General features: G+C 38.4%; 1 protein-coding gene across 3 annotated transcripts in view; it reads right to left on the reverse strand.

The window, feature by feature from the left end:
• UNC80 (unc-80 homolog, NALCN channel complex subunit) overlaps positions 1–26,814 on the reverse strand; it is a 229,458-nt gene that overhangs the window by 76,619 nt on the left and 126,025 nt on the right. For all 3 annotated transcript variants that reach the window (XM_033230431.1, XM_033230433.1, XM_033230432.1), the window contains 6 exons: positions 25,479–25,579; positions 16,702–16,902; positions 8,079–8,186; positions 6,799–6,937; positions 3,018–3,199; positions 2,311–2,442 (listed from right to left, as the gene is read on the reverse strand). In XM_033230431.1, coding sequence (XP_033086322.1) covers positions 2,311–2,442; positions 3,018–3,199; positions 6,799–6,937; positions 8,079–8,186; positions 16,702–16,902; positions 25,479–25,579 — 863 coding nt within the window. The remainder of the gene's footprint in view (positions 1–2,310; positions 2,443–3,017; positions 3,200–6,798; positions 6,938–8,078; positions 8,187–16,701; positions 16,903–25,478; positions 25,580–26,814) is intronic.

Raw genomic sequence — 26,814 nt, forward strand, 5'->3', positions numbered from 1 at the left:
TCAGGAGGCTGAGGCATGAGAATTGCTTGAACACAGGAGGTGGAGATCACACCACTGCACTCCAGCCTGGGCAACAGAGTGAGACCCTGTCTCAAAAAAAAAAAAGAGGGACATTTATTTCATAAGGTTAATAAAATTGAAAGTCAGAACCATGGAAAGGAGGAAGAAAGAGATCTCTCATATAAGCCAGTTAGTTATATGGCTTATTTCATTTCTGTAGCTCAAGTATCTGTCACACTATAAACACTTAATAATATTTGTAGAAACAAAGTTATGGAATGAAAATTATGAGAGCTGATAGTGTTACTAAGGTTGAATATAAAATCTGACTCTAACAGTAGCTAAGGCATACTGGAAAAATATTAAGAAAAACTCACTCCTCCATAGATGAAGGATCAGGAACAATGAAGAAAAGAAGATTCACTGTAAAATAGCTATTCTATTCATGTCTTAATCATGACGCTTATGCCCAGACAAACTCCAAGAGCTCTAAGAGCTTTGAAGACAGAGTCAGTGGTCTGTCTTCAAGCAGAGAAATGATCACTGGAGTTCTTCTCTAACCTCTTGACGTAATGTTTATACACAATGGCAATTCCACATCTCTTTGTTGGCTTATGGTCACACGGTGTTTAAGAGACAGGCAGGGGATGTTGATCACTCTTCTACAGGGCTGCATTTGTAGACAATCCCTTTATGGAGGATCTTAACGTAAGACTAAAGGTTTCCTATGTTGAATGACAGAGTAGCAATTGAGAGCATTTTTATTTTACTTTTTATTTTTTATTTTTTTGAGATGGAGTTTCGCTCTTGTCGCCCAGACTGGAGTGCAATGGCACAACCTCAGCTCACTGCAACCTCCACCTCCTGGGTTCAAGCAATTCTCCTGTCTCAGCCTCCTAAGTAGCTGGGATTACAAGTACCCGCCACCATGCCCAGCTAACTTTTGTATTTTTAATATAATCCATTTTCAGAGCCAGGTATCTAAGCTAGTTTATTATATTAAGGCATAAGGTAAGAACTGTGGAATGAGAAAGATAACTGGATATAAAATCAAGGGACTTGATTTCAAATCTGCAGTGAGCTTGGGATACAGACTGTGGCTGGCTCAGATGAACCCATCACCTCTTCAGGAGAAAAATCAAAGATCTTTATGTTAGTGGTTCAGATGCTGAAATTACTGCCCATGTGGGAGAAGAACCAGGTGTGTATTTCCCTTCGGCAAGGTACCATCAGATATGAAGGTAGAATTAAAATAAAATAGGCATACTGTGATGGGAAAGAGTTTAAAACACAGTTCTCCAAAGAAAGCTACAAATGCCTAGAAATGCTATGAGTAATATGGAAAGATGTTCAAACTAATTTCATATATTCAATTAACCTTTTCAAAGAAGTGTAAATAAAATAAACAGTAAGTTGTTTTGGGGCATTCAAAGTAGCAATTAAAATAATAACACTAGTTAATAAGATACTTTTCAATTCTACTCTATAAGGACAAAGTGATATGACTTTTCTGGGGATATTTTGTGAGAAGCATCAAAAACCTTTAATGGTTATTATTTTATTATTGCCATAAATCCCATAGGAATTTATGCAAGGAAATAATGATAGATTTGTGCAAAGAGGTGTTCTTTTTTCTATTTTTGCTTTATTTTCCAAATTTTCTACATTACTCTTGTAATTTAGAAAAATACTATTAAACAGGTGAAAAAGGCATATTTTGAAGATCAGTGTTTTCAAAAGGTGCATATTCTTGTTTTTTTGTCTATAAATGGACTGTGTTCTAAATCTGACCATTTATAGTACACATAGCAGTAATAAGAGCAGGGGTCTCAGAGTGATGTCTGTGATGATGATACTGATGATCGACAAAATGAAGAATAAACTAAGGTTCAAACAAGGAAATAGCTGCCAACTCTCTTCTTTTTCTTATTTTTTCAGGGCTAATGTCGTTAACTTGGCTTACATATTATTGGTTAAATGAGTATGTTCGTTATGTAATAAACAGAGGCAAAAGGGCTACCTTTGGCCAAGAAATCAACGCCTAATGCTTTTAGTAGCTTTAAAAGGTGTTTCTGCTTTGATTATAAAACAAGACTTTTTTTTTTTTTTTTTTTTTTTTAGATCTGCAAGTGCTCACTACTGGATATTATTCCCTCTATTATATTCACAAGGACAAAGACTTTTTGTGCTAAGTTTCTGTGTTATCACTACATTCTTCTGATGAGAATGAACAAATTACCGCAAACATGAATTGTTCTCTTTTACATGTACACCATGGAACCTGGAGATATTGAAATGTGTGTTACTCACAGACTGGTCTTCATTAATGGGGTCCTGGACACTCCCGCTGCACTGAGGAACCCAGGGAGGGTCAAACATTGGGACAGATGGCATTCCAAGTACCGGCGAGGGAAGGGTGAAATTGATACTGGGAGGAGGAATCTGTTAGTTGACATCAGAAAAATTAGGTGAGAGGGAATATAAGCTAGAATGAGACTGAAGTATATAATAATGACACAGTCTGTCTTAGGAAGTGTTAAGGATCCAAGTGACTTCGCACAGAATGTGCAAGAATTTTAGAAAAGGGCTATTTGCCAAGATTTTCTGTTACAGAGCACAGGATGAACCTGTCTGGGCCTCAGTTTACTAATTCATTAAAGGCTTTCAATCAAATGATCTCTATTTGAGTTTATCACCCATCCTCCAAAACATACCTGTAAGTTTATATACAGCAAAATGATTAGAAGATAATTCCCCAGACTTTCATATGCTTACCTCTGGGAATGCTGGTGAGATTTTGAGGTTTACAGGGACTTGATTTTCTTACTCTATATTCTTCTGTGTTTTAATTTTTTTAACAGTAGGAATACATTCATGTATGTTAGGTTTACTTATATAATCAGAGAGAAAATATTAGAATATCTTTGGCCACACACTGTGACTCTGAGGTTCAAGGGTTTAAATAAACCATGGTTTGGGTTTGCTAATGTAACTTCTCTGTGAGAAGTATCCCTCACCTTAAAAATCTGCTGTGCTCCTTCCTCCATCCGGGGCCAGACCTGGTAGCGAAACCTCCAGAGTGTGTGGAACTTGAGGACAGCATTCAGCCTCTGCACGGTCTCTGGGTGGTGGAACTCTGACATCAGCATGTCGGATACGGCCTCAGGCACCTTCACTGCACACAGCAGGAACATGGCAGCTGGAGACAGTCAATATTTCATCAGCTATGCTTTTAAAATGCTGCTTAGTTCCCGGGGTTGGGGAGAAGTGGAAACTGCTTCTATCTTGTGAAAATGACTCCTGAGCTATATGGAGCTCGGCTACCAGCACTGGCAAAAGCAAACCTTTGTACCACCCACAGGCTTCCAATAGCTGGTGCGAGGGCAGCAACAACATGACATTTCAGTGGAATCACTCACGCTAAGCAAAGTTTCCTTTGACTCACAGTGAAAAGCGAATGCCAGAGGAAGCAAACGAAATAAGAAAAGTACATCTTGAAGCATGATTTTTAGGAGATGGCTAGAGTCATCTCTTAGTAACCCAAGGACAATAACTAAAGTTATCCTTTAAAAACTACTTCAGTTATATTGGCTACATTTTAAAAATTCCACATCATAGACTCTATTAGAAACATATATCCTTCCCAGAGATAGAAGAGGTTGAGAAGCCAAAAGAGATTTAATGAGTCATAATACCATGAAAATTTTTTGTGAAAAGCCAAATATCAGTAAGTGAAAGGCCAAGTTCCATGATAAGTTATAAAGCTAATGAATAATGAGCTTTATAAATAAACTTTATAATACAGATAGAGGAGCCAGTGGCAGTTATAAAAACATGATATACATGATTATGTCATGAATCTCTCATGTTCTCTTTCACAGAGCGTAACAATGTGCTTAGGCAGCTGTGTCAGAAGCAGTGGGGTTAAATCCTAGTAGTTCTGATACTTCCCTGCCAAAAGATCTTGGGCAATCCTCTTAACTTCTCTTTGCTTCCGATTTTCTTTATTGGTAAACCTCCCAGAAGAACAATAGTGATAATGATAATACTAATACCTTTTAGAACAATAATAATACTAATACCTGCTTCCAAAGTTGTTTTTAGAAGAAAATAAAAGAATATATAAGAAAGTGTTTTGTGTAAAGTACAACACATTTCTAAAGCATGTTGTTTTTTAAAAATAGAGACAATATAGTTGTAATGGGAAGGGCATCTATCTTGTCAGAAAATCTGGGTTTGCTGTCCTTGCCCTTTGAGCTGTGTGAACTTAGATACGTCCTTTCAATTCTCTGACTCAAGTTGGTTCATCTATAGAATGGTTTACCAATAAGATAACGAATATGATCCAGTTCTATAACAAATGCAAGTTATTGTAATCACTATCTTTTGATAATACTTTTCTTTAGCCTACTAGGTGCTTAAATCTCCACTCTTTCTCCTTTCTTTGCTTTTCTTTAAAATGTACTCTACCCTGCCTCAATTTTTAAACACTAGGCTCATTCTTTAAGTCACTGCAGAGTTCCATCTTAATCTCATGAAAAAGTTTTCTTGTAATGCTCACGAATCCTCAGATCCAAAGGTATTTTTATAGCAGTTGTTTCCTTTCAGTTTGTAATACCTTCATAACAATATCCTTGAAGAACTATTTTCCTTTGCTTCCACAGCTTGAGATTATTTGAGTTGTGTACTTTTCTCATCACTTTTTCTAGCTGGGCTTCTTCCTTTGGTCCTCTAGACGTGGAGAAGACCAGTGGCTTAGTGGTCATTCCTCATCTCTTTCTTCTCTACTGACCCTCTCCCAGAGAGCCCATCTACTCTCATTATTTCAGCTGTCATGTATATCAACTTGTTCCCCAAGTTTACCTCTAACTTTGGCCTTCCTCTTTAGTTTCAGTGTCATGTCACCAACCATATATTACCAACTCTCCTTCATCTAAAAATTACTATTTCTTTTTGAAAAAATTTTAAAAATTTATTTTACAAATATGTACATAATATTTGTACACATAGAGTACATGTGGTAATTTCATTATATGCATAGATTGTAATGATCAAGTCAGAGTATTTAAAATATCCACCACCTCGATTTAAAATATCCACCACCTCGAGTACTTACTGTTTTCATGTGTTGGAAACATTTCAAGTCCTGTCTTCTAGCTATTTTGAAATATACAATACTTTGTTGTTAATGATAGTCACACTACTGATAGTCACACTACTATGCTTTTGAACATTAGGACTTATTCCTAACTGTACGTTTGTACCCATTAGCCAACTTCTCTTCATCCTTCCTCTAAAACAAAACACTATTTTTAAAACCAAAGTATTCCACATATTGCTGCAGTATCAAACTTAGTAACAATTCACACTCTGTATACAAGATTGCTCTATGGCTCAGAAGCCACGACTGGTTTTTCACAATTCAGTGCAAGGTCCACAGTCATAAGCCTGATATTCAAAGCCGGTTACAAGCTGAGTCCCACTCACCTTTCTAATATTATGCACCCGTGACCCCTCTACAAAAGCCATGCTAGTCTTCAGTCTCCTCAGGCTTTCCAAAAAGCCCAGTGCACTTCCACATTCACCCAGTTTTGCACCCACCATTTTCCCCGCCTGGCCAACTTCTAGGTGTTCTTTAAAGCCCAGTCCACCTGTTTATATTTTCCATGGAAGTTTCCATGACTATCCCACATTTGGGAAGTGTGCCATTCCCTGAACTCCCATAGTGCTCTCTGAGAAGCAAAAACCTAAGCTTTAATGTGAACAAAGATATTTTACCAAGATATTTATTGCAGTGTGGTATAAAAGAGCAAAAGGCTGGACTCCACCTAAATTTTCATCAACAGGTCTTGGTTAAATAAATTATGATATGTCTATTCATTCAGTGGAATATTTTGTAGCCATTACAAAGAGGTAAAACTATAAACTGATATTTAAAAACAGTCTCCTAGATATAAATGAAAAAATTCAAAGTGCACTTACAGCCTGTCCCATTTGCATGAAAAACAAAACATGCAACATATAACTTACATAGATACATACATATATGTGTGTGAGTGTGTGTGTGTATATATATATCTACACATAGTTTACCCTAGAAGGATTCCTGAGAAACTTAAAAATTGTTGCCTCTGGGGAAAGGAATGGCAGGGGAAGGGGCAAGGTGGCTGGGGAATGGGGAGAGCGGAGCGGGTCATAGGAGAGAGGGCAATACTTTTAACTTCATACAATTTTGTAGTACTTGAATTTTTATCATGTGTATTTTGAAATTAAAATAACCACATACAAATTTAGGGATCTGTACAAAAAGTAGAAAAGTGAAGAATACACATTTTGCCTCTACCACTATCTAACTATGTGGCCTTGGACAAATCACTTAAATTTTAACACATTTGCTTCGATATTACCTTTTGGACACAGAACATTACTCACATAAGATTTGATAAAGTTAATTATGGTGGTGCATGTTAAATCTAGGAGAGGACACAAAAAATAATTTTGTCTCTTGTGAAATACAGTGAAAGTGCAGGATCTGGGGAAAATCATTCTCTATAATTTGGTAACACCCTGAGAGAAACATATGCTTTGGTGCAGACCATATGGTGAAATTGGAAGGGAGCACACAAACCCTGGGTCTACCTTCCTATAGCACACAGCTCTAGAGTCTACAGTTACAGCAACTGCCATTAACTTGACCTAGGAGTAAAAATAGAATGAAAGTGCCTCTCTGTTATTTAAACACTTGGATCAGTAATGGAAGTGATAGCAGGCGTAGGGTTCCAGGTGGTCTTTATTTACCTGCTGCCCCTGCCATGTGCTCATCCATGCTGAGCAGGAGCTCCCAGGCAGCTGGCTGGATGTCTCCATACATCTCCTCTGTCAGAATTGGTGCTGCCTTGATTAACAGAGATAAGGGAGCAGGCGACAAGCTCATCACCTGGGAAAAGATGGAAATCATGTTTAAAAATTTTTTAAGACAGTGAATACTGCACTTCTCTTGAAACTTAAAAGCCACTTCCCCTCTCTCTGCTTGCCTAAAGTGACCTTAAAATACTTTCTAAAATGGGAGCATATTTAGCTGACAGCGCATATGATAAGCTTTATACCTTATTAACTGAAGCATAATTAGGAAAAAAAAACACTAATTTTATGATGTTTTCACCAAAAAATTGCTTTGCAACCATCAAGGAGTAAACCATAGATTGAGTACAACCCTACGAGAAAAGAAAGAACCCAGGAAATACATCTTTGTGTTAAAAGTCTTGATAGATTTTTAAAGGCTCCTCTTCATTCCTAATAGTAGATTTCCACTGAAAACTATAAGCAGCCTGTAACTCATGAAAAAGCCCCTTTGGAAAGTTAACTGAGCCAGTGTGAACATGCATGATATTTCCCTTCGAAATACATAATACATTGTGGTTATTGCCCCAGATTAACCCACAAAATCCTATATAATCCATTATTTCTGACAATTTAGGTTCCAGACAAGTCATCATCATTTCACATTCCAGGAAAATATAAACACTTTTTTGTAGGGGGGGAAGATAATGATTTAGCATTTATGTTGTAATAATAACATAACAATGTGTCAAGCACTGGATAAGTTGGTACATGTACCATTTTCTTTAATCCATGCAGTAATTCCTTGGGACAGGTCTAGTGTTGTAACCCCCATTTTATAAACAAGGTGACTAAGACCAAGAGAAATTAAATAACTTGCCCAAGGTCCCAGAGCCAGAGCAGCAGACATGGGATATGAACCCTGACTGTCTCATTCCAAAACCCGTAAGTGTCGCTGTTACACACACGTGGGAAGTTAGCTCTCCTGCAGTGAGGACAGTGGGGAGAGCTGTGGTTCGAACCAAAGTTCCCAAGCCTTGCCTGTGGAAGCTGGTTATCTAGCAAGAAGAGATTTTTTTTCTTGCACACTTGGTGGCACTCTTGCTCACCAACTGAAGGGGCTTTATGCCAACACTGTACCAACTGACGCTGTATGTCCCAAACATTAGTAAATAGGCTGTCTGGAGTCCCCTTCCTTTTAAAATTTCCATGAATCCTTCTGATCCAGGTGCCAATACCTGAAGTCTGATGTACTTCAGCATTCCGGAATCTTTTTTTCCTTCCAGATTGGCATCTGAAACTCTCTTCTTTAGAGAAGGTGTCCTCAGGCATGACTTATCTGAGCACTGAAAAGAACAGGGATAATGTAAAGAAAAGTGGTGTGTTTTCTAAAAACCCAACAGTGCTGTATGTCTCCGCAGTTCTCCAGGCAACCATCTTCTAGTGGAAGGGATAATTAAAGGCCTTTTGATGGGTCTACATGTTCCAAAATTTATAAAAGTAGTTTATTTATAAAAGCAGTTAATTTTATAATAAAAAAATAGCTTAGAGATATTGAGTAATGAAGTCCTCTTTGACCTTTGAGGAAACTGGGATCCGGAGAGGTGGAGAACTTGACTGAATTGCAAAGCTAGTTATTAGCAGCAAAGGGAAAGGACAAGGATCTCCCCATTTCCATTTCAGGGCTAATTATATTTCATCAAGAAAAACACAAGCCTTTTAAAATATTAAATGAGACAAAATCCACTCTATCCAATAGTCCCTTCACAGGGTTAGATGCTACAAGTTGAATGACTTGGTCATAAAAGAGAGAAAATATTTCACAGAGAAGTGTTAGGAAGTTAAAGGTCAAATACAGGACTCGTCAAGGAAGTATGAGTTCATAGTATCCATTATCAAGGACCTAGTTGTACAGGTAAAATGATTTCTTTTCAAAAACCATACTCTTCTGTAAGAGGCAACAGCTCTTCTTAGAAATTGTCTCCTCAACCAGGTGATTCACCTACATAAGAATGGATAAGACAATTTCTTCCTCTAATTCCCTCAATGCCAAGAGATGGACTGAACAGTGCAGCTGGGAGAAAGATTGAACCTAACGAAGGCAGGCTTATTTATCCTGAGTCCCGATTCTTCCTATTTTTGCACTCCAGGCTGTGCAAAGAGGGAATGGTTCTCCTCATATGGAATAAATGCTCATTTGTTTTTCCAGAGCCATGTCAATGAAACACTTTCTCCCTCTAGCCAAGGAAAAAAAAACTGAACTTCTTAAGAATTTTTGAACAGAGCTTCATAGTGTTATGGATAAAGATATTTTGAAAGAAAAGGCAAATCTAAAAGTGCATGAATATTCCAAGAAAGTCTTTCAAAACTCTGACAAAAAGACCCAAGAAAATGCATCTATTATGTGACAAGTACAGAATCAACTTTTAAAATGAATCTACTTGAAAACAAGTGCATTAGAGCTCTTGCTGTGCTTTCTAAAGGAAAAATCATGGAGGTGCAGACGTGGGAACACATATTATTTGGAGAGATAACTATTGCTTTGCTTTTTTCCCCTGTGAATGTGAAAGCAATATATAGCATAAATAGCATGCCCATTTTATATAATTTGAAAACTGTTCTAAAATCATATATAGCAATAGTTTTCCGTACTGATGTACAGGCGTATCTGACCCTTGCAAAAGAGTCAAGATACTAACAACTGGTATCTCTCTGTTTTATTCTTTATACTTATAAAATAATAAATGTACATTGGAGCATATCTGGAAAAGAAAGAAAAATTATGAAGAAAACAAAAGTCTCAGTAATTTCTGATGTGGTTTAGCTGTGTCCCCACCCAAATCTCATCAGTTCCCATAATCCCCATGTGCCATGGAAGAAACCCGGTGGGAAGTAATTGGATCATGGGGGTGTTTCCTTCCCTACTGTTTTTGTGATAATGAGTGTGTCTCATGAAAGTTGATGATATTTTGTTTTGTTTTTGTTTTTGTTTGTTTGTTCGTTTTTGAGATGGAGTCTTGCTTTGTTGCCCAGGCTGGAGTGCAGTGGCATGATCTCGGCTCACTGCAACCTCTGCCTCCTGAGTTCAAGCAATTCTCCTGCCTCAGCTTCCTGAGTAGCTGGGACTCCAGGCACCACCATCACACCTGGCTAATTTTTGTATTTTTAGAGATGGGGTTTCACCATATTGGCCTGGCTGGTGTCGAACTCCTAACCTTGTGATCCGCCCGCCTCAGCCTCCCAAAGTGCTGGGATTACAGGAGTGAGCCACCATGCCCATCTGAGCTGATGATTTTATAAGCTTCTGGCATTCCCCCTGCTTGCACTCATTCTCTCTCCTGCTGCCCTGTGAAGGGCTGCCTTCCACCATGATTGTAAGTTTCCTGAGGCCTTCCCAGCCATGAGGAACTGTGAGTCAATTAAGCCTCTTTCCATTATAAATTACCCAGTCTAGGGTATTTCTTCATAGCAGCATGAGAACAGACTAATACAATCCACAACCTAATGATAGCCATTACTAGTTTCCTTTCAGCCTTTTCCCCCATGCATCTTAGCACAACTGTGATGATGCTATGTGTGGCACATAATTTTAAATGATTCATTTTACTATGATTTTATAATGAGTATTTTTTCATTACAATTATTTAAAAATATAATTCTTAAAATTTGCAAATATTTTACCACTTTCTCTTTTGGTTGGACATTTTGTCTCCAGGAATTCTTTTGAACAATACTTCTTGATTAAATTACAGGAATTTTAACCAGGTAGATACAGGAAAATACTCAGCACGCGCACGCACACACACACACACACACACACACACAAATACACACACAAAGATGAGCATTTATATTTGTCCCTGATACTCTGTGCTTGATACTCTGTGCTTCTGCCTACCAGGAACAGAAAGTATAAGTCAAGCTCCTCAAGTATTTAATATCCTACCATGTTGTCTTAGGAAGCATGGTGTGTTCTGGTGGCCTCATGATACTTAGGGTGCTTGTTTTAGTGGAAAAGGAAGGAAACTGGAAGGGCTTTCACATCAAGGTGATATGCTGGTAACTTTTTTTTAATGACTTGATTAGAAGATAGATATCACAGAGATGGGGGTACATGTGTGATGGGTACTTGGGTACACTCTTGTAAAGGTCTTAAAGTCCCTCTATTGGTGTGACTCCTAACTCAGACTACTGGAAGGAGTAGGAGACTAGTTCCAAAGGCATCTGCCAGTGGTCTTTTGAAAAGTTAGAGATTTCACTGGACTATAAGATGCACCTAGTGGTTGAAATGACACATCAAGCAGGGATCTGTAGAGAAACTCAAGACTAGCAATCCAAGACCAAAGGACAGAATAGAGATAAATTCTGGAAACAATAGTGACAAATTCTGTCCTTTGGTCTTCGGTTGCTAGTCTTGAGTTTCTCTACAGTTCCCTGCTTGATGTGTCATTTCAACCACTATGTGCATCTTGCAGTTCAGTGAAATCTCAAATTCTTCAAAGGACCACTAGTAGATGCCTCTATTAGCAATAAATAGAGATTAGTGATAAATTCTGTCCTTTGGTGTTGATAAATTAGTGATGAATTCCTCTACTCAGTCATTGTTGAAGTGGTTCTATCGGAGGGAGCTGTGTTCAGTGGGAGGCAGTTATGCAGCCTCATGATCTATCAGGGATACTTGGGAATCCTTGCTATGGGATAGTGTAAAACTTGGACCAATGCCATTTTTTCCTATGTATCTGTCTTAGAAAAATCCATCCTAGTTGACTCTGTGACTCCTCTCCGCATCCTGACCACTTTTGATTAGATTACCAATGCAAAACCAATTTTTTGACTGGCTAAGGATTTATCACTTGTGGTGGTTGGCCTAAAAGAGGAGGAGATGGCCCCCTCAAATTCCTGTCCTAGGGAATTAAGAGGAACAGAGTCTGAATCATTTAGTGATGGTTACTGTGCAGAAAAATAATGATGCCATCTTGAAATTTTCAGTCTACATAAAAGATGAATACAGCAACAGGAGTGGCCAGGGGATAGAATGTTAGTGCAGATGGAGACGATGCAGAAAGAAGCTGAGATGAAAGACTATGTTCACCCTGAAATGGACAGCAGCTTTGGTTCTCATTGCCCTGAGGCTTAGCTGATTCTTTTTCTGTCCCTAGTTTCATGAGATTCTACTGTATCCTTTGAAGAATCTCCCTAATTGTTTGAACAAGCTCAATCTTTTGTTCCTTACAACAAGACTATTGACTAGAGAGGAATAATAATGGTTTTAAATAAAATTTTGCCTATTCACTGAATAATTCAAGAACATTTTTTGATTTAACCATATGCCAGGAACTAGACTAACTTCTGGAGTAGGTACCTGCACTCCTAGAGAAGTGTAGGAAAGACAGATGACAAACAAGTAAACAAATGAAAAGTCAAGATAAATAGAAAAGGAAATGCATGCACGAAGGAGGACTCAGTGTGGAAATAACAAAGTATTTATATATTTCTTCTTTTTTTAATTCTAAAATAATTGTAACACTATAACAAAGTGTTTAAAATTTGGGGAAATTGAAGTCAGCCTACTGGGCTCTCTGAGAAAGGAATTTCCTCATGTTTCTGGGAAGAAGGTTATGCCAACAGAAATGCAGTATTTCCCAAAAGGTAACCTAGACTCTTTGTGCCTCATACACCTTTAACACATGAATTACGTAAGTTATGGTGGACAGTCATCCTGGCCCATTAAATTAAGACCCAGGGCCTGGTCCTGGCCTTACAATAATGTTGTTCATAGATAGCTTTAGGAAAAATGTTGGTTCTGCAGGAAGTCAGTTGACCTCTTGACATTGGCACTGGAGTTTGCTTTATGGAATTTACCCACACTGTGTCCTTTATTTTTGTGAGCATGTATCACAATTTGTCCCCCCCTCCTTTTTGGTTGAAAGGCAAAAAATTTAATCTGCTCCTTTTTTAAATTACCAAGCATTAATTAAACATTTACTTATAACATAGCTTTGGACAAAGTACAGACATAGAGGAAAAATCTCAGAATTCGTTGGTAAAGGTGATATATACATGTAGAATGACAGTTTATTTTTTTAAAACCCTCAAGTTTGGAAGTACACTAAAATAGACTAACAGATTGTACAGTCCCTGAGCGTTGAAATGTAGATTAGCAAATCGATCAGAATTAGATGGGTTACAAAATGTACTAGCTGCCACAAATATACTCTGCCATAAAAAACCAATTAAAAAGAAAACAGGAATGAAATACCAATTGCTCATAAGACACAATTCTAATCAGAATACTGCTTTTACTCTTGCTTTATTGCCTACTCTGTTTTCATTTCTCATCTGGGAATGTGGGCATTGTTCATTTATCTGGCAGATTCACAACAGGCAAATGAAAAGTGCCATGACAGAAAGCAAAGAGCTTGTGGAGGAGGCTAGCATTTTCGAAATAAAATGTTTATCACAGAAGAGTCAATTCATCTTTTCAGCTCTCTACCTGAATGACTAATTTCAAAGTGTTAAAGTTAGAAGCCACTTATTCATGCCTTACTTTCCCTTTCCTTTTCAGAAATGTAAGCAATAGCAGAAGGTTGGTAAGCCTTTTCTACTGCTTCAGGCCAGTGGCCTGGTTGAGGCAGAGTGGAGGGCACTCATGAAACACCCTAGGACTATAGTTCTACTCACTCACTTAATATTAATGACCGCTCTATTATTATGTAAGTGAGTACTCTGTCAGGTTATCATGCAGGATACAAAATGTGAAAGACTTCCTCAGTTCTCAAAAAGCTTATTAAGTGGAAGAACATGCCACTGCTCACAGGATAAAATGAAAGCCTTCCCACGATCCCACAAAGTCTGGTCTCGAGCTGCCTGTGCAGCTTCATCATGCACCACAGTTCTCTGTGCTCCAGTCATGGCCCTTCATACTCACCTCTTCTCTCTGGTTGGAAAATCTGTATCCAGTTAACATCTATGCATCCTTTAGTCAAAGCTCACCTGTCACTTTATTGAAAAGGCTGTCTTTTATTTTTCCCTACAAGACCAAAGCCTCATTCATAAGCTCTCTCAGCATGGGGTAGCTGTCCATTATTTCACTTATTGCGGATGTAATTTTACATCACTTTGGGAAGTTTATTTGATCAATGTCTGTCTTGGACTAGATTATGTGCAGTATATGAGAGTACAAACTGTATTTTTTTTTTTTTTTTTGCCCATTATTGTACCCAGTGCAAAGTCTGGGCTCAGTATGATCTACACGTTCTTCAAAAGTTTGTTGAATAGATGAATGGCTGGCTGGCTGGCTGGATGGCTGGATGGATGATTGAAAGAATGAGAAAACATGAGTAAAATACCACTATAATTTAGTTGAAGAAGGAAGTAAGGAAAATAACATTAAGTGTCCATCTGTAGTAGGCCCTGTGCTTAACACTTGAAGACTCAAAAAAGGTTTCATGGAGGAGATGGCATTTGAGTTGGATCAAAGAATGTTTGGGTTGGGCTATGTTAGATTAGAGGCCCAGTTCCAGCAAAAAACATAGCAGTAAGAAATTCTGAAGTGTTGGCCGGGCGCGGTGGCTCAAGCCTGTAATCCCAGCACTTTGGGAGGCCAAGACGGGTGGATCACGAGGTCAGGAGATCGAGACCATCCTGGCTAACATGGTGAAACCCCGTCTCTACTAAAAAATACAAAAAACTAGCCGGGCGAGGTGGCGGGTGCCTGTAGTCCCAGCTACTCGGGAGGCTGAGGCAGGAGAATGGCGTGAACCCAGGAGGCGGAGCTTGCAATGAGCTGAGATCCAGCCACTGCACTCCAGCCTGGGCGACAGAGTGAGACTCTGTCTCAAAAAAAAAAAAAAAAAAAAGAAATTCTGAAGTGTTTATGGAGAACAATGATCAATAATTTAGGCTCATGTATTTTTGAAACTTTCAACGTATATGGTTTTAACCTAAAGCTAAGGGAGTTTTTATAGTAACAAAGAATTGACATAAATAAAAATAGATTTTCTTTAAATGCAGTGTCATTTACATTTGAAATATATATATGATTTATATACATATACACGTATGCACACACAAACATATTTACTTCTTTTCTTTTTATGTCATTATTTAGTAGTTTATTTGTACTCCACACTGGTCTACTCTCCACCTTCATTCCCCTCAGAATTTGTATTATTTGAATAACATGAAATGCAAGAGAGTCTAGTTTAAAAAGCCCTGATTCTGATGTTTCATATTTCTAAGGTTAAAGTCTAGCTAAATACATTATAGATATAAACTGTGAATAATCCCAACTTTCTGAGCCCCCACAGTTGGAAAACCTGTAAAATGGTGATAAAATAACTCTTGCAATGGTTTTTAAGAATCAAAAGGCACTTGCCAATGAAATGTACTTACTTTATACCCTCATACATACATTTAGAAAAAATACTAAAAGATCATACTCCATAGGATGAACTTGCACACTTACAAGGTATATCAGATATGTAATTTTAAGAGTATTTTGTATTATTAAAAATTTCTTCAATGAACATGTATTGCTTTCATAATAAAAAAGTTGTAATTAAAAAAATCCCTTAGTGAGTGCTAAGGTACAAAAAACTGCTACACAACTCTACTGTGGATTTTTGTTGTTATTGCTCATATTCTCTCATTGTTTGATGTATATATTATTGCTTACCCCCTCCCCAATCCAAACCTGGTTTGCAAATTCCTTAGAAAGATTTTCTGCTTCTAGGTTTTATTTTTTCTTAACAGAATATCTAGCCTAATATTGTGCCAACAGAGGGCACATAATAAATGCCTGCTGAAATGAATAGGTGTTATATAAAAATCTCTTTGCAAAACCACTTGGGAAAAGCAGCTGCAGGGGCAGCCACAACATTCAGTCAGGCATCTTGGCTGTGATGCCTGTTCAGGGGCAGGTGGAAAATTCAGGCCTTCCCTGGCAGGAGCACAGCAGCCCTGGTCACTGTCTTCATCTCCTGCCAGCTCAGCTGCTCAGGGTAGTTTTCAGAAAAGGGCAGCTGAATACTTGAAAATCGTAATAGTTTCTTGAAGGAATCTCCTTTAGTCTGATTTGACCTAGATGACTCTTTTACTTGGCTGGGAAGTGGGCCCATTTATGCATAATTTTTAGTACATAGTTGTGTTAGTTTCCTGTTGCTGCTGTAACAAGTGACCACAATCTTCATAGCTTAAAATGACACAAATTTATTATCTTAACAATTCGGGAGGTCAGAATTCTAAAATAGATTGGCAGGGCTGTGATTGCTTCTGAAGGTTCTAGGAGATAATCCATTTCCTTGTCTTCTCTAGCTTCTAGAGGCTGCCAGCAATCCTTGGCTCATGGCCCTGCATTGCACTGACCTCTGCTTTTCTCACGACATTTCCTTCTCTGCCTCTGACCCTCCTGACTCCTTTTTCCACTTATAAGGACCCTTATGATAACACCGAGCACAGCTGGATAATTTAGGACAAGCTGCCCATTGTAAAATTTTCAATCACATCTGCAAAATCTCTTCTGCCATGTGAAGATATTCACAATTTCTAGAGATTAGGATGTGAGTATCTCTGTGGGAGAGGCATTATTCTACCTACCACAGTAACTTGTTCATCATCATCATCATCCCTATGCATTCATATTTATTTACAGACAAAACCTGAGGAAAGATTCCCTGTTTACTCATGGACAAAAAGACAAAACATTTGTCTTTCTTGTACATATCTTCTGCTTTTGTTTAGATGCACACAGACCTGATTGTTACAATTGCATTTGCTTGAAATTTCTTATTTCCAGAGTAGAAATTGTTAGGACATCATGTTCCCTAGTATTGGAATATCACTCAGTGGTCGTTTACTTACTTCTTTCTGTTTCTTGCCCCGGAGAGCCACATTGCTGATGTTGCTGCTTTCCCTCAGGGAGTCCACACTGTCTCCATAGAGCAGCTTAATGGCTCTGACCAGTCGGGCACAGGAGCGGCTGTGGTGCAGGTAGCAGTGGGGATGGCAGTAGTCAACGTGAGTGCAGATGAAACTCTGCTGATTGCACAGCAAGATCATCACCTGGAATACAAACATTCCTGAGACTCAGCCAGGCAACCCGGGTACAGACAAACTGAACATATCTATGGGGTGGAAGCTGGGAAGTCAGAATGTCAGCTTCCCTGGATGTGTCTTGAAATCGCAATGATCCAATAATTCCCAAAGGAGAACAAAAGTTCTTTATCCACTTAATCTTTTGTTCTCCCTCCATTCCTACTTGATAGAAGGATCTCTTTGAAACATTAAAAGGTTAATAGGTCTTCGAAAACTTAAAACAATTATTGTGGAGTGTATGGTTTCCAAATATTCTCAAATGGAGATTCTGAACTTAAAACTAATTTTTTTTCCAGTTCTTATGTTGGGAAAGGAACCAGACGGAAGGGCACAGACTGGTGAGAAATTCTGTCCCAGAGGATCTGGCTGGCCTTTGACAGCTGTGGGACACCTTTAATGCCAGCCCACCCATGTGGAACTTGAAAACATTTCCACTTCTTCTCCTCTGGCCAATAATCTTCAACTAGAACTTGAACCTTACTGTACAGTCTCATTTCCACTCTCTGCAAAGTGCTATTTTTCCTTTGGCTTTTAGAACATTCTAGCTCTTCTCTTGTAGCTATCTCCAAATCAAATCCTCACATCTCCTATAATTCTCCCATTAAAATTACAGAAAGAAATTCAGTTGATTTAAAAGATATGGGTTATTTTAAGATAAAGAATAAAGGCCCTTGCATTTAGAACTTCTTAAGGAGTTTTTCTTAAAAGGCAATAGCATACACAGAGCCACAAGATGAGTCAATAGTGTGCACAGTATCTTCTGAATGCTTCCATCCTTCATGAATCTATAATAGTTCCCACCTTGACAACTAACTGGTGAGGGACTGTGTGCCATATTGAACACAAAGAGAGCACAAAACAAGATGATGTGGGCAAGGCCAATACATTGATTGCAGCCACGTGAGAGATCCTAAAGCAGAGGACCTACCTAAGCCGTGCCAGAATTCCTGACCCATAAAAACTATAAGATAATAAATGTGTATTGTTTTAAGCCACTAAGTTTGTGGTAATTTGTATGCAGTACTAGAAAATTAATACATTCCCCCCCTAACCATGTGTATATATATATATAGTATATGTATATATATATTGTGTGTGTGTATACATATACACACACACACACACAATTTCCTGCAGGAAGTCCACACTGTCCACACACACATATATGTTATATAATATATATATTATACACACACACACACACCACACACACACACACAAGTCAGCTCTCCATATCCATGGTTTCTGTATCCGTGGATTCAACCAACTGCAGATCAAAAATATTCCAAAATATCTCCCCCAAAATTGTGTTTTTACTAAATATGCACAGACATTTTTGGGAATCATTATCAATACAGTATAATAACTACTTACATGGAATTTACATTGTATTAGGTATTATAAGTAATCTGGAGATGATTTGGAGTATGTGGGAGGATGTGCATAGTTTATATGCAAATACTATACCATTTTATATGAGGGGCTTGCTCATCTGTATATCCTGGCATTCATGGGAGGCCCTGGAACTAATTCCCATGGATATCAAGGGATGACTACACACACACACACACACACACACACACACACACACACACACGTATACAGGCATACTTTGGAGATATTGCGAGTTCAGTTCCAGACCACCATAATAAAGCAAATGTTGCACTTAAGTGAGTCACACAACTTTTTCTATTTCCCAGTGCATATAAAAATCATGTCTACACTATACCATAGTCTATTAGGTGTGCAATAGCATCATGTCTGAAAAACCAATGTACATACCTTAATTAAAAATTCTTTATTGCTAAAATATGCTAACAATCACTTGAGCCTTTGGCAAGTTGTAATTTTTTTTTTTTTGCTGGTGGAGGGTCTTGATATTGAGAGTTGCTGACTGATGAGAGAGATAAGTGGTTGCTGAAGGTTGGGGTGGTTGTGGCAATTTCTTAAATTAGACAGTGAAGAAGTTTGGCCCATTAATTGACTGTTCTTTTCATGAAAGGTTTTTCTCTAGCATGTGATACTGTTTGATAGCATTTTACTCACAGTAGAACTTCTTTCAAAATTGCGATCAACCCTCTACAACCCTGCTGCTGCCTTATCAACTTAATGTATGTAATATTCTAAATTCCCTGTTGTCACTGCAATAACGTTCATAACATCTTTACCAGGAGTAGATTCCATCTCAAGAAATTACTTTCTTTGCTCATCCATAGAGGTACTTCCTCACCCATTCAGGTTTTATCACGAGATTGCAGCAATTTAGTCACATCTTCAGGCTCTACTTCTAATTCTAGTTCTCTTGCTAGTTCCACCTTAAGTCTTGAATTCCTCAAAGTCATCCATTAAGGTTGGCATCAACTACTTCCAAATTCCTGTTAATGTCGATATTTGATCTCCTCTTGTGAATCACAAATGTTCTTAATGACATCCAGAATGGTGAGTCATTTCCAGAAGCTTTCAATTTATTTTGCCAAATCCATCACAGGAATCCCTATCACTGTCTGTGGCAGCTATACCCCTGCAAAATGTACTTTTTTTTTTTTTTTGAGACAGAGTCTCACTCTGTTGCCCAGGTTGGAGTGCAGTGGCACAATCTCAGCTTACTGCAAGCTCCGCCTCCTGGGTTCACGTCATTCTCCTGCCTCAGCCTCCGGAGTAGCTGGGACTACAGGCACCCGCCACCATGCCCGGCTGACTTTTTTTTTTGTATTTTTAGTAGAGATGGGGTTTCACCGTGTTAGCCAGGATGGTCTTGATCTCCTGACCTCGTGACCCACCTGTCTCAGCCTCCCAAAGTGCTGGGATTACAGGCGTGAAACACCGCACCCGGCCACAAAATGTACTTCTTAAATCATAAGACTTGAAAGTCAAAATAACTCCTTGATCTGTGGGCTGCAGAATGGATGCTGCGTTAGCAGGCATGAAAACAACATTAATCTTCTTGCACACTTTCATCAGAGCTCTTGAGTGACCAGCTACATTGTCAATAAGCAGTAATCTTTTGAAAGAAATCTTTTTTTTTTTTTTTTTCCTGAACAGTAGATCTCAACAGTGGACTTCACATGCTCAAGAAACCATGCTGTGCAACAGATGGGCTGTCATCCAGGCTTTATTTTTCCATTTATAGAGCTCAGGAAGAGTAAATTTAGCATAATTCTTAAGGGCTCTAGAATTTTAGAACGGCAAATGAGCACTGACTGAAACTTCAAGCTGCCAGATGCATTAACCCCTAATAAGAGAATCAGCCTGTTCTTTTAAGTTTTGAAGCCAGGTATTGACTTCTCTCTAGCTATGAAAGTCCCAGATGGCATTTTCTTCCAACAAAAGGCTCTTCTACATTAAATATCGTTTTATAGTATAGCCACCTTCATCAATGATCCTGGTTAGATCTTCTGCATAACTTGCTGCAACTTCTACATCAGTACTTGCTGCTTCACCTTGCACTTTTATGTTATGGAGGTGGCTTCTTTCTTTCAACCTCATGAAGCAAACTCTGTTAACTTCAGACTTTTCTTCTACAGCTTCTTCACCTTTCTCAGCCCTCACAGAACTGAAAAGAGTTAAAACCTTTCTCTCAATTGGGCTTTGGGTTTACAAGAATATTGTGACTGGTTTGATCTTCTGTCCAGACCACTAAAACTTCCTCCATGTCAGCAATTACACTGTTTCACTTTCTTATTGTTCGTGTGTTCACCGGAGTAGCACTTTTGATTTCCTTCAAGAACTTGTCCTTTGAAATCACAACTTTGGCTGTTTGGTACAAGAGGCCTAACTTTGAGCAGATCTTGGCTTTCAACATGCCTTCCTCACTAAGCTTAGTAATTTCTAGCATTTGATTTAAAGTGAGATACATACAACTCTTCCTTCACTTAAACACTTAGAGGGCATTGTAGGGTTATCAATCAGCCTAATTTCAATGCTGCTGTGTCTCAGGGAATAGGGAGACCCTAGAAGAGGGAGAGAGACAAGAAGCAGCTGGTCCATAGAGCAATGAGAACACACATTTATTGATTAAGTTCAACATCAATATGGGTGTAGTTCATGGTGTCCGAAAACAATGACAATAATATCATCAAGGATCACTGATCACAGATCACCATAAAATTGATAATCATGAAAAAGCCTGAAATATTGTGAGAACTACCAAAATGTGCCACAGAGACACAAAGTGGGCACATGCTCTTAGAAAAACAGCACCAACACACTTGCTCAATGCAGGGTTGCCACAAACCTATAGTCTGTAAAAAATGCGACATCTACAAAGTACAGTAGAGTGAAGTACAATAAAATGAGGCATACCTGTATACACACAGACATGATACATAAATATACATATTTGAATGCATAGGACAGTGAGGCAGTCAGGATGAAGGGTATGATGTGGAGAGAAAGGATATTCGCTGAGGTGAGGACAATGTGAGGACACACCACATTTCTCCTTGAGGCATTTGCTACATCTTAGGCACAAGTGGCCAAGAAGCTAGGCAGAGCCTTAGGCAATCTCATGGGGGCTAGGAGGTAAAAATTAGAATTTAGAATTACCAAAGAAGGGAGAAACTGAATAGTCTAGATCCTGTAGAGAAATGAGGTCCAAGTAAGTCAGACTGACACTGGGTGACAGTTTTCCCTTCTAGGCATTGACTGATTGAGCAGCTAAGAAGAGAAGCAAAGACCAGGTGACAAACAGAGTAGAGACTCTGGCAATTTCATTGTGATGGGGAAACAAAAATTGTAGTTCCTGACTCATCAAGAATGAGAGGCCCTGTGACACACCCCAGACTCTCACTGGGAGTCTTGGACATCTTCATATTAAAAGATGTGCGTAGGGGGTGTGGAAGGACAGGCTAGAAATAGTCCACGTCCAGCTAGTGTAGTCCCTGGACTGGACTGAAGTGATCTGCTTCTTTGTTGTCTGCCAGAGGACAGGGTGAATCCTCTCTGGAAAGAAAAAACACCAACTAGAGCTTCCGTGCTTTTTTTAAATTAGTAAACTTTATGTTTTAGAGCAGTTTTGGCTTCACATCAGAATTGAGCAGAAAGTACAGGGAGTTCCCACATATACACTGTCCGCATACACGACAACCTCTCCTACTATCAACATTTTGCTTCACAGTGGTACATTTACTATAATCGATGAACTTATATTGACACAGCATTACCACCCAAAGTCAACAGTTTACATTAGGGTCCATGCTTTGCTTTGTACGTTCTATGAATTTTAACAAAAGTATAATGACATGTATCTACCACTGCACCTCTATAATTTTTTTTATACACCATGTTTAGTCAATATAATTACAATATAATTTTAGGAGCAGGACCAAGAAGAGTAAAGAAAATAGATTCATATATTGAAGTTATTAGCTATGGACCTGATCAAAATTTCTGCACTCCCATGTTTGTTGTGGCACTGTTCACAATAACTAATATTTGGAAGCAACCAAAATGTCCATCAGCAGATGAATGAACAAAGAAAATGTGGTATATATACACAATGGAGTACTACTCAGCCATAAAAAAGAATGAGAGCCTGTCATTTGCAACAACATGGATAGAACTAGAGATCATTATGTTAAGTGAATAAGCCAGGCACAGAAAGACAAACATCACATGTTCTCACTTATTTGTGGGATCCAAAAATCAAAACAATCGAACTCATGGACACAGGGACTAGAAGGATGGTTACCAGAGGCAGGCAAGGGTAACAGAGGGTTGAGGGAGAGGTGGGGAAAGTTAATGAGTACAAAAAATAGAATGAGTAAGACTTACTATTTGATAGCACAATAGGATGACTATAGTCAATAATAACTGTACATTTCAAAATAACTAAAAGAATGTAATTGGATTGTCTGTAACAAAAAGGATAAATGCTTGAGGAGATGGATACCCCATTCTTCTTGATGTGATTATTTCACATTACATGCCTGTATCAAAACACCTCATGTAGCCCACAAATATACACACCTACTATGTACCCACAAAAATTAAGAATAATTTTTTTTTTATTTTTTATTTTTATTTTTATTTTTTTTTATTTTTTTTATTTTTATTTTTTTTTTTTTTGAGACGGAGTCTCGCTCTGTCGCCCAGGCTGGAGTGCAGTGGCCGGATCTCAGCTCACTGCAAGCTCCGCCTCCCGGGTTTACGCCATTCTCTCGCCTCAGCCTCCCGAGTAGCTAAATCTGTGATCAATGACGAATACATCACAACGGAAATTTTAAAATATTTTAACTGGATGATAATGAACATATATCAAACCTTGTATGATGCAGCTAAAACTGTTTCTAGATAATATTTATAGCTTTAAATTCATATGTTAGCAAAGTGGTTGCAAATCAATTATCTGAGTATCTGTGTTAAGAAGGTAAGGAAAAAAAACCAAATTAAACTCAAAGAAAAGTAGAAGAAAGTAATAAAGATACCAGAAAATATTAGTAAAACAAAAATTCAACATTCTAAAAATGACAAAATGAAAATCTGGTTCTGGTGCTTTCAAAAGACAAAATAGACAAACTCTTAGAAAGATACTACTAATAAAAGAAGAGAAGACAATCTACCAACATCAAAAACAATAAATATAAATCACTGTAGATCCTAGAGAACTTAAAATAATCTTAAGAGGATATTTTAAACAATCTTTTTGCTAATAAATTTGAATATTCATATTAAATGAAAAAAACTCAGCAAAAAATATTAGTTTACCTGAATTGCTCCCAGAAGAAATATAAAATCTAAATGGTCTTAGCTGTATTACATAAATTGAATTTGTAATTTAAAACTCTTCCATAAAGAAATTTTTAGGTTTAAAAGGTGTGATCAGTGATTTCTTCCAAATATTTAAAGAAGAAACAGCACTGCTCTTACACAATGCTTCCAGAGGTGTTTATTTATGGAACACTACACACAAAACTAAAAGGCATTATTGAAAGACATTTAAAGAGGCTCTAAATAAATGGAGAAACAGACATTAGTGGAGTGACCATTTTAAACTTTGGAAGATTCAATATCATAAAGATATGATTTATTTAAATTCATCTATGTATCACACTCAAGGCTGCTTTGGAAGTTTTTTTTTTTTTAATTATTTAAAATAGGGTGATTCTAAATGAATGTGAATCTAGCCAAGAATAGACCAGGCCATTGTGAAGGAGAAGAACAACAAAATTGGAGGACCTACATTTATATGAGGAAAAGGAACCAGACACAACAGAGTAATAGTATATGATGCCAATTACATGTATTTCAAAAACAGACAAAATGAATCTATGGTGTTAGAAGGTAGAACGGTGGTTACTGCCAGGGGAGAGTAGCGTCTGGTAGAAGACCTGTGTAGGATTTCTTAGGTGTTGATAATGTTTTCTCAACCTGGCAATGGTTACACATGTGTATTTACTTCATAAAAATGTACTGAGCTGTATACATAGGTTTTGTATGCTTTCTGTGGGTAGGTTAGAGTTCAATAAAAAGTTTACTTTAAAACACAGCTGCCTCAGAGATTCTCAAATCAGTCAATTCTGGGGACTGCTTCCATAGTGAAGGTGAGCCACCACATACCCAAGGACCATTACACACCAGCTAGAGCTCATCTGACTTTCCCAGGAAGTCAGATTAAAATTAGGGTGAACGGTGACCCCAGTGATGATCCTGGGGATACCCTACCACTTGTATAACCGAGCTTACATTTCCTTACCATTCTCCTTACTTTTTTTTTTTTTTTTTTTTTGAGATGGAGTCTTGCTCTGTCCCCCAGTCTGGAGTGCAATGGCACGATCTCAGCTCACTGCAAGCTCCGCCTCCCAGGTTCATGCCATTCTCCTGCCTCAGCCTCCCAAGTAGCTGGGACTACAGGCGCCTGCCACCACGCCTGGCTAATTTTTTGTATTTTTAGTAGAGACGGGGTTTCACTGTGTTAGCCAGGATGGTCTCGATCTCCTGACCTTGTGATCTGCCCGCCTCGGCCTCCCAAAGTGCTGGGATTATGAACCACCGCGCCTGGCCCCTTTCTCCTTAACTTCTTTCTTCATGCTCAGCTCGAGTCTTGAACTCCACCCCATGCCCACAGTTTCCTAGGGATCACCTCCTGCCTGTGCCCTCTGGCTCACCCTTGGACACAAGGCATTCACCATCTTAGAGTGTCCTTGCCCCAGTTTAAAATTTGATCTAATACATACCAAGAGCAACACCATGACCTTTCTCAGAATTCGCAGTAACCTGTATAAAACTGATGGTGATACCTACGCTGTGTCACTCAGGTCATATTGACCACCAAACTGGCCTCATGATTTTCCCTGACTTATGGTGACCCACAAGCCAGCCATAACAAAAAAAGCTTGGTCTGAGTAAAGCTTAAGATGAGTACAGTTCAGCAGAATACCAATCCTAGAGAGTGTTGAGATATTCAGCTAAAACATAAGCCCCTGCTTTTTCTTTGAGGCTAGATTGGATTGATGATTTAGTATAATCTCTTGTCCTCCCTCCTCGGAACTTTCCCAGGGTCTAAAGAAATTGATCTCAGGGCTCTTTCTGAGATTCCTACTTACATGAAGCCATGACATGTTTCTGTGGTAATTCTCCTCCGCGCCGGCATTACTCATTCCCTCTGGCTCAATGCTGGGCTCGCTTGCACTCCAAGGACTCCCTTCTTCAAAAAAAAAAAAAAAATACCAAGAAAGGTTTCAGTGTTCGGTCTTCCTGGAGAGCATGTTGGTATGGTACAGTTGCCCATGCTTCTGAATCCAAGGGCAGACTACCATGGCCCAGTGGGTTACAGGGCATAGCAATGACTTGGAGGAATATTAACAGGAGCTGTCCCCTTCATCACCAGCTGAACTGGCAATTTCAAAGACATTTATGATCTCTGTTATGGTGGCTTCCATTTTGAGAGATGGGAGCAGAGAAAAAAAACAGAGTCAAGTCCTTGAATTGCTGAGATGAGCCAGTTATTGATTGAGTGTGCCCAAATCCATTCCAGACTGACCAGACCTTGCAGGTATATTTAAGGAGGGACAGCAACTAACCTGCCTCAACAGTGACTGCTGTCTTCATTGTTCTGTGACTGCAGCTCGTGCTATTACTCTAGCCACCAGGCTTTGCTACCAGAGCTATGTCAAAGATGGGCAGGTACCTATGAAAAACTAAGGAAATTTGGAAGCAATTATGTCCAACTGTGGACAGCCCTTGTGTCCAAACTCCTCTCTATGGCAAAGTATAAAGGAGATATCTCTCAAGAATTCCCTACTTGGTACACTACATAACAAAGCTTTCCCCTCAAATCTACAAACTTTCATGGATCTTTTTAATGACAAAACAATGTCTTCAACCTGGCTATTTTGACTCAATTGGTCAGGATAAATAGATCAATTTAAATAATTAATTGCAATAATTTTGCCCCAAATTAACTGATGATAATGCTCTAGCTTCAGACTTATAACAAAAGAAGTCATACATACTTTTTAAAAAATGTCTCCTTAGGAAATAAGCTGAATCTTAAGTAATGCATAAATCAGCTATTTTCAAAGGCGAGGGTGGGTGGCTACAGAAGCATTTTCTATTTTAAACCTTCTTTGATGAAATATACTCAGCTTTTATTTCAGCAGCCTTGATCGATAATTTATCCACACTTCTTGCTGACTTTTGAAACTACTTACCTAGTAAGGAGAGCTTTCTATTTTGCCTTGCATATAGAGACTGAATGGCAAAGTGAATGTGCTTCAACTTTTACCTAATATTTAATGTTAGGCAGCTGGTGAGTTCTATTTTCATGCCTACTGTATCTTTTGCTTGTCTATTAAGATACTAATTAGGGCCCATATTTTGGGCTGCTGTATTTTGGTATTTGGAATTTCTTTAGAGCCTACAATGACAATCTATAACTCT

The sequence above is a fragment of the Trachypithecus francoisi genome, unplaced genomic scaffold (assembly GCF_009764315.1).
Source record: "Trachypithecus francoisi isolate TF-2019V2 unplaced genomic scaffold, Tfra_2.0 Lachesis_group13, whole genome shotgun sequence".
In the NCBI taxonomy this organism is placed as follows: domain Eukaryota; kingdom Metazoa; phylum Chordata; class Mammalia; order Primates; family Cercopithecidae; genus Trachypithecus; species Trachypithecus francoisi.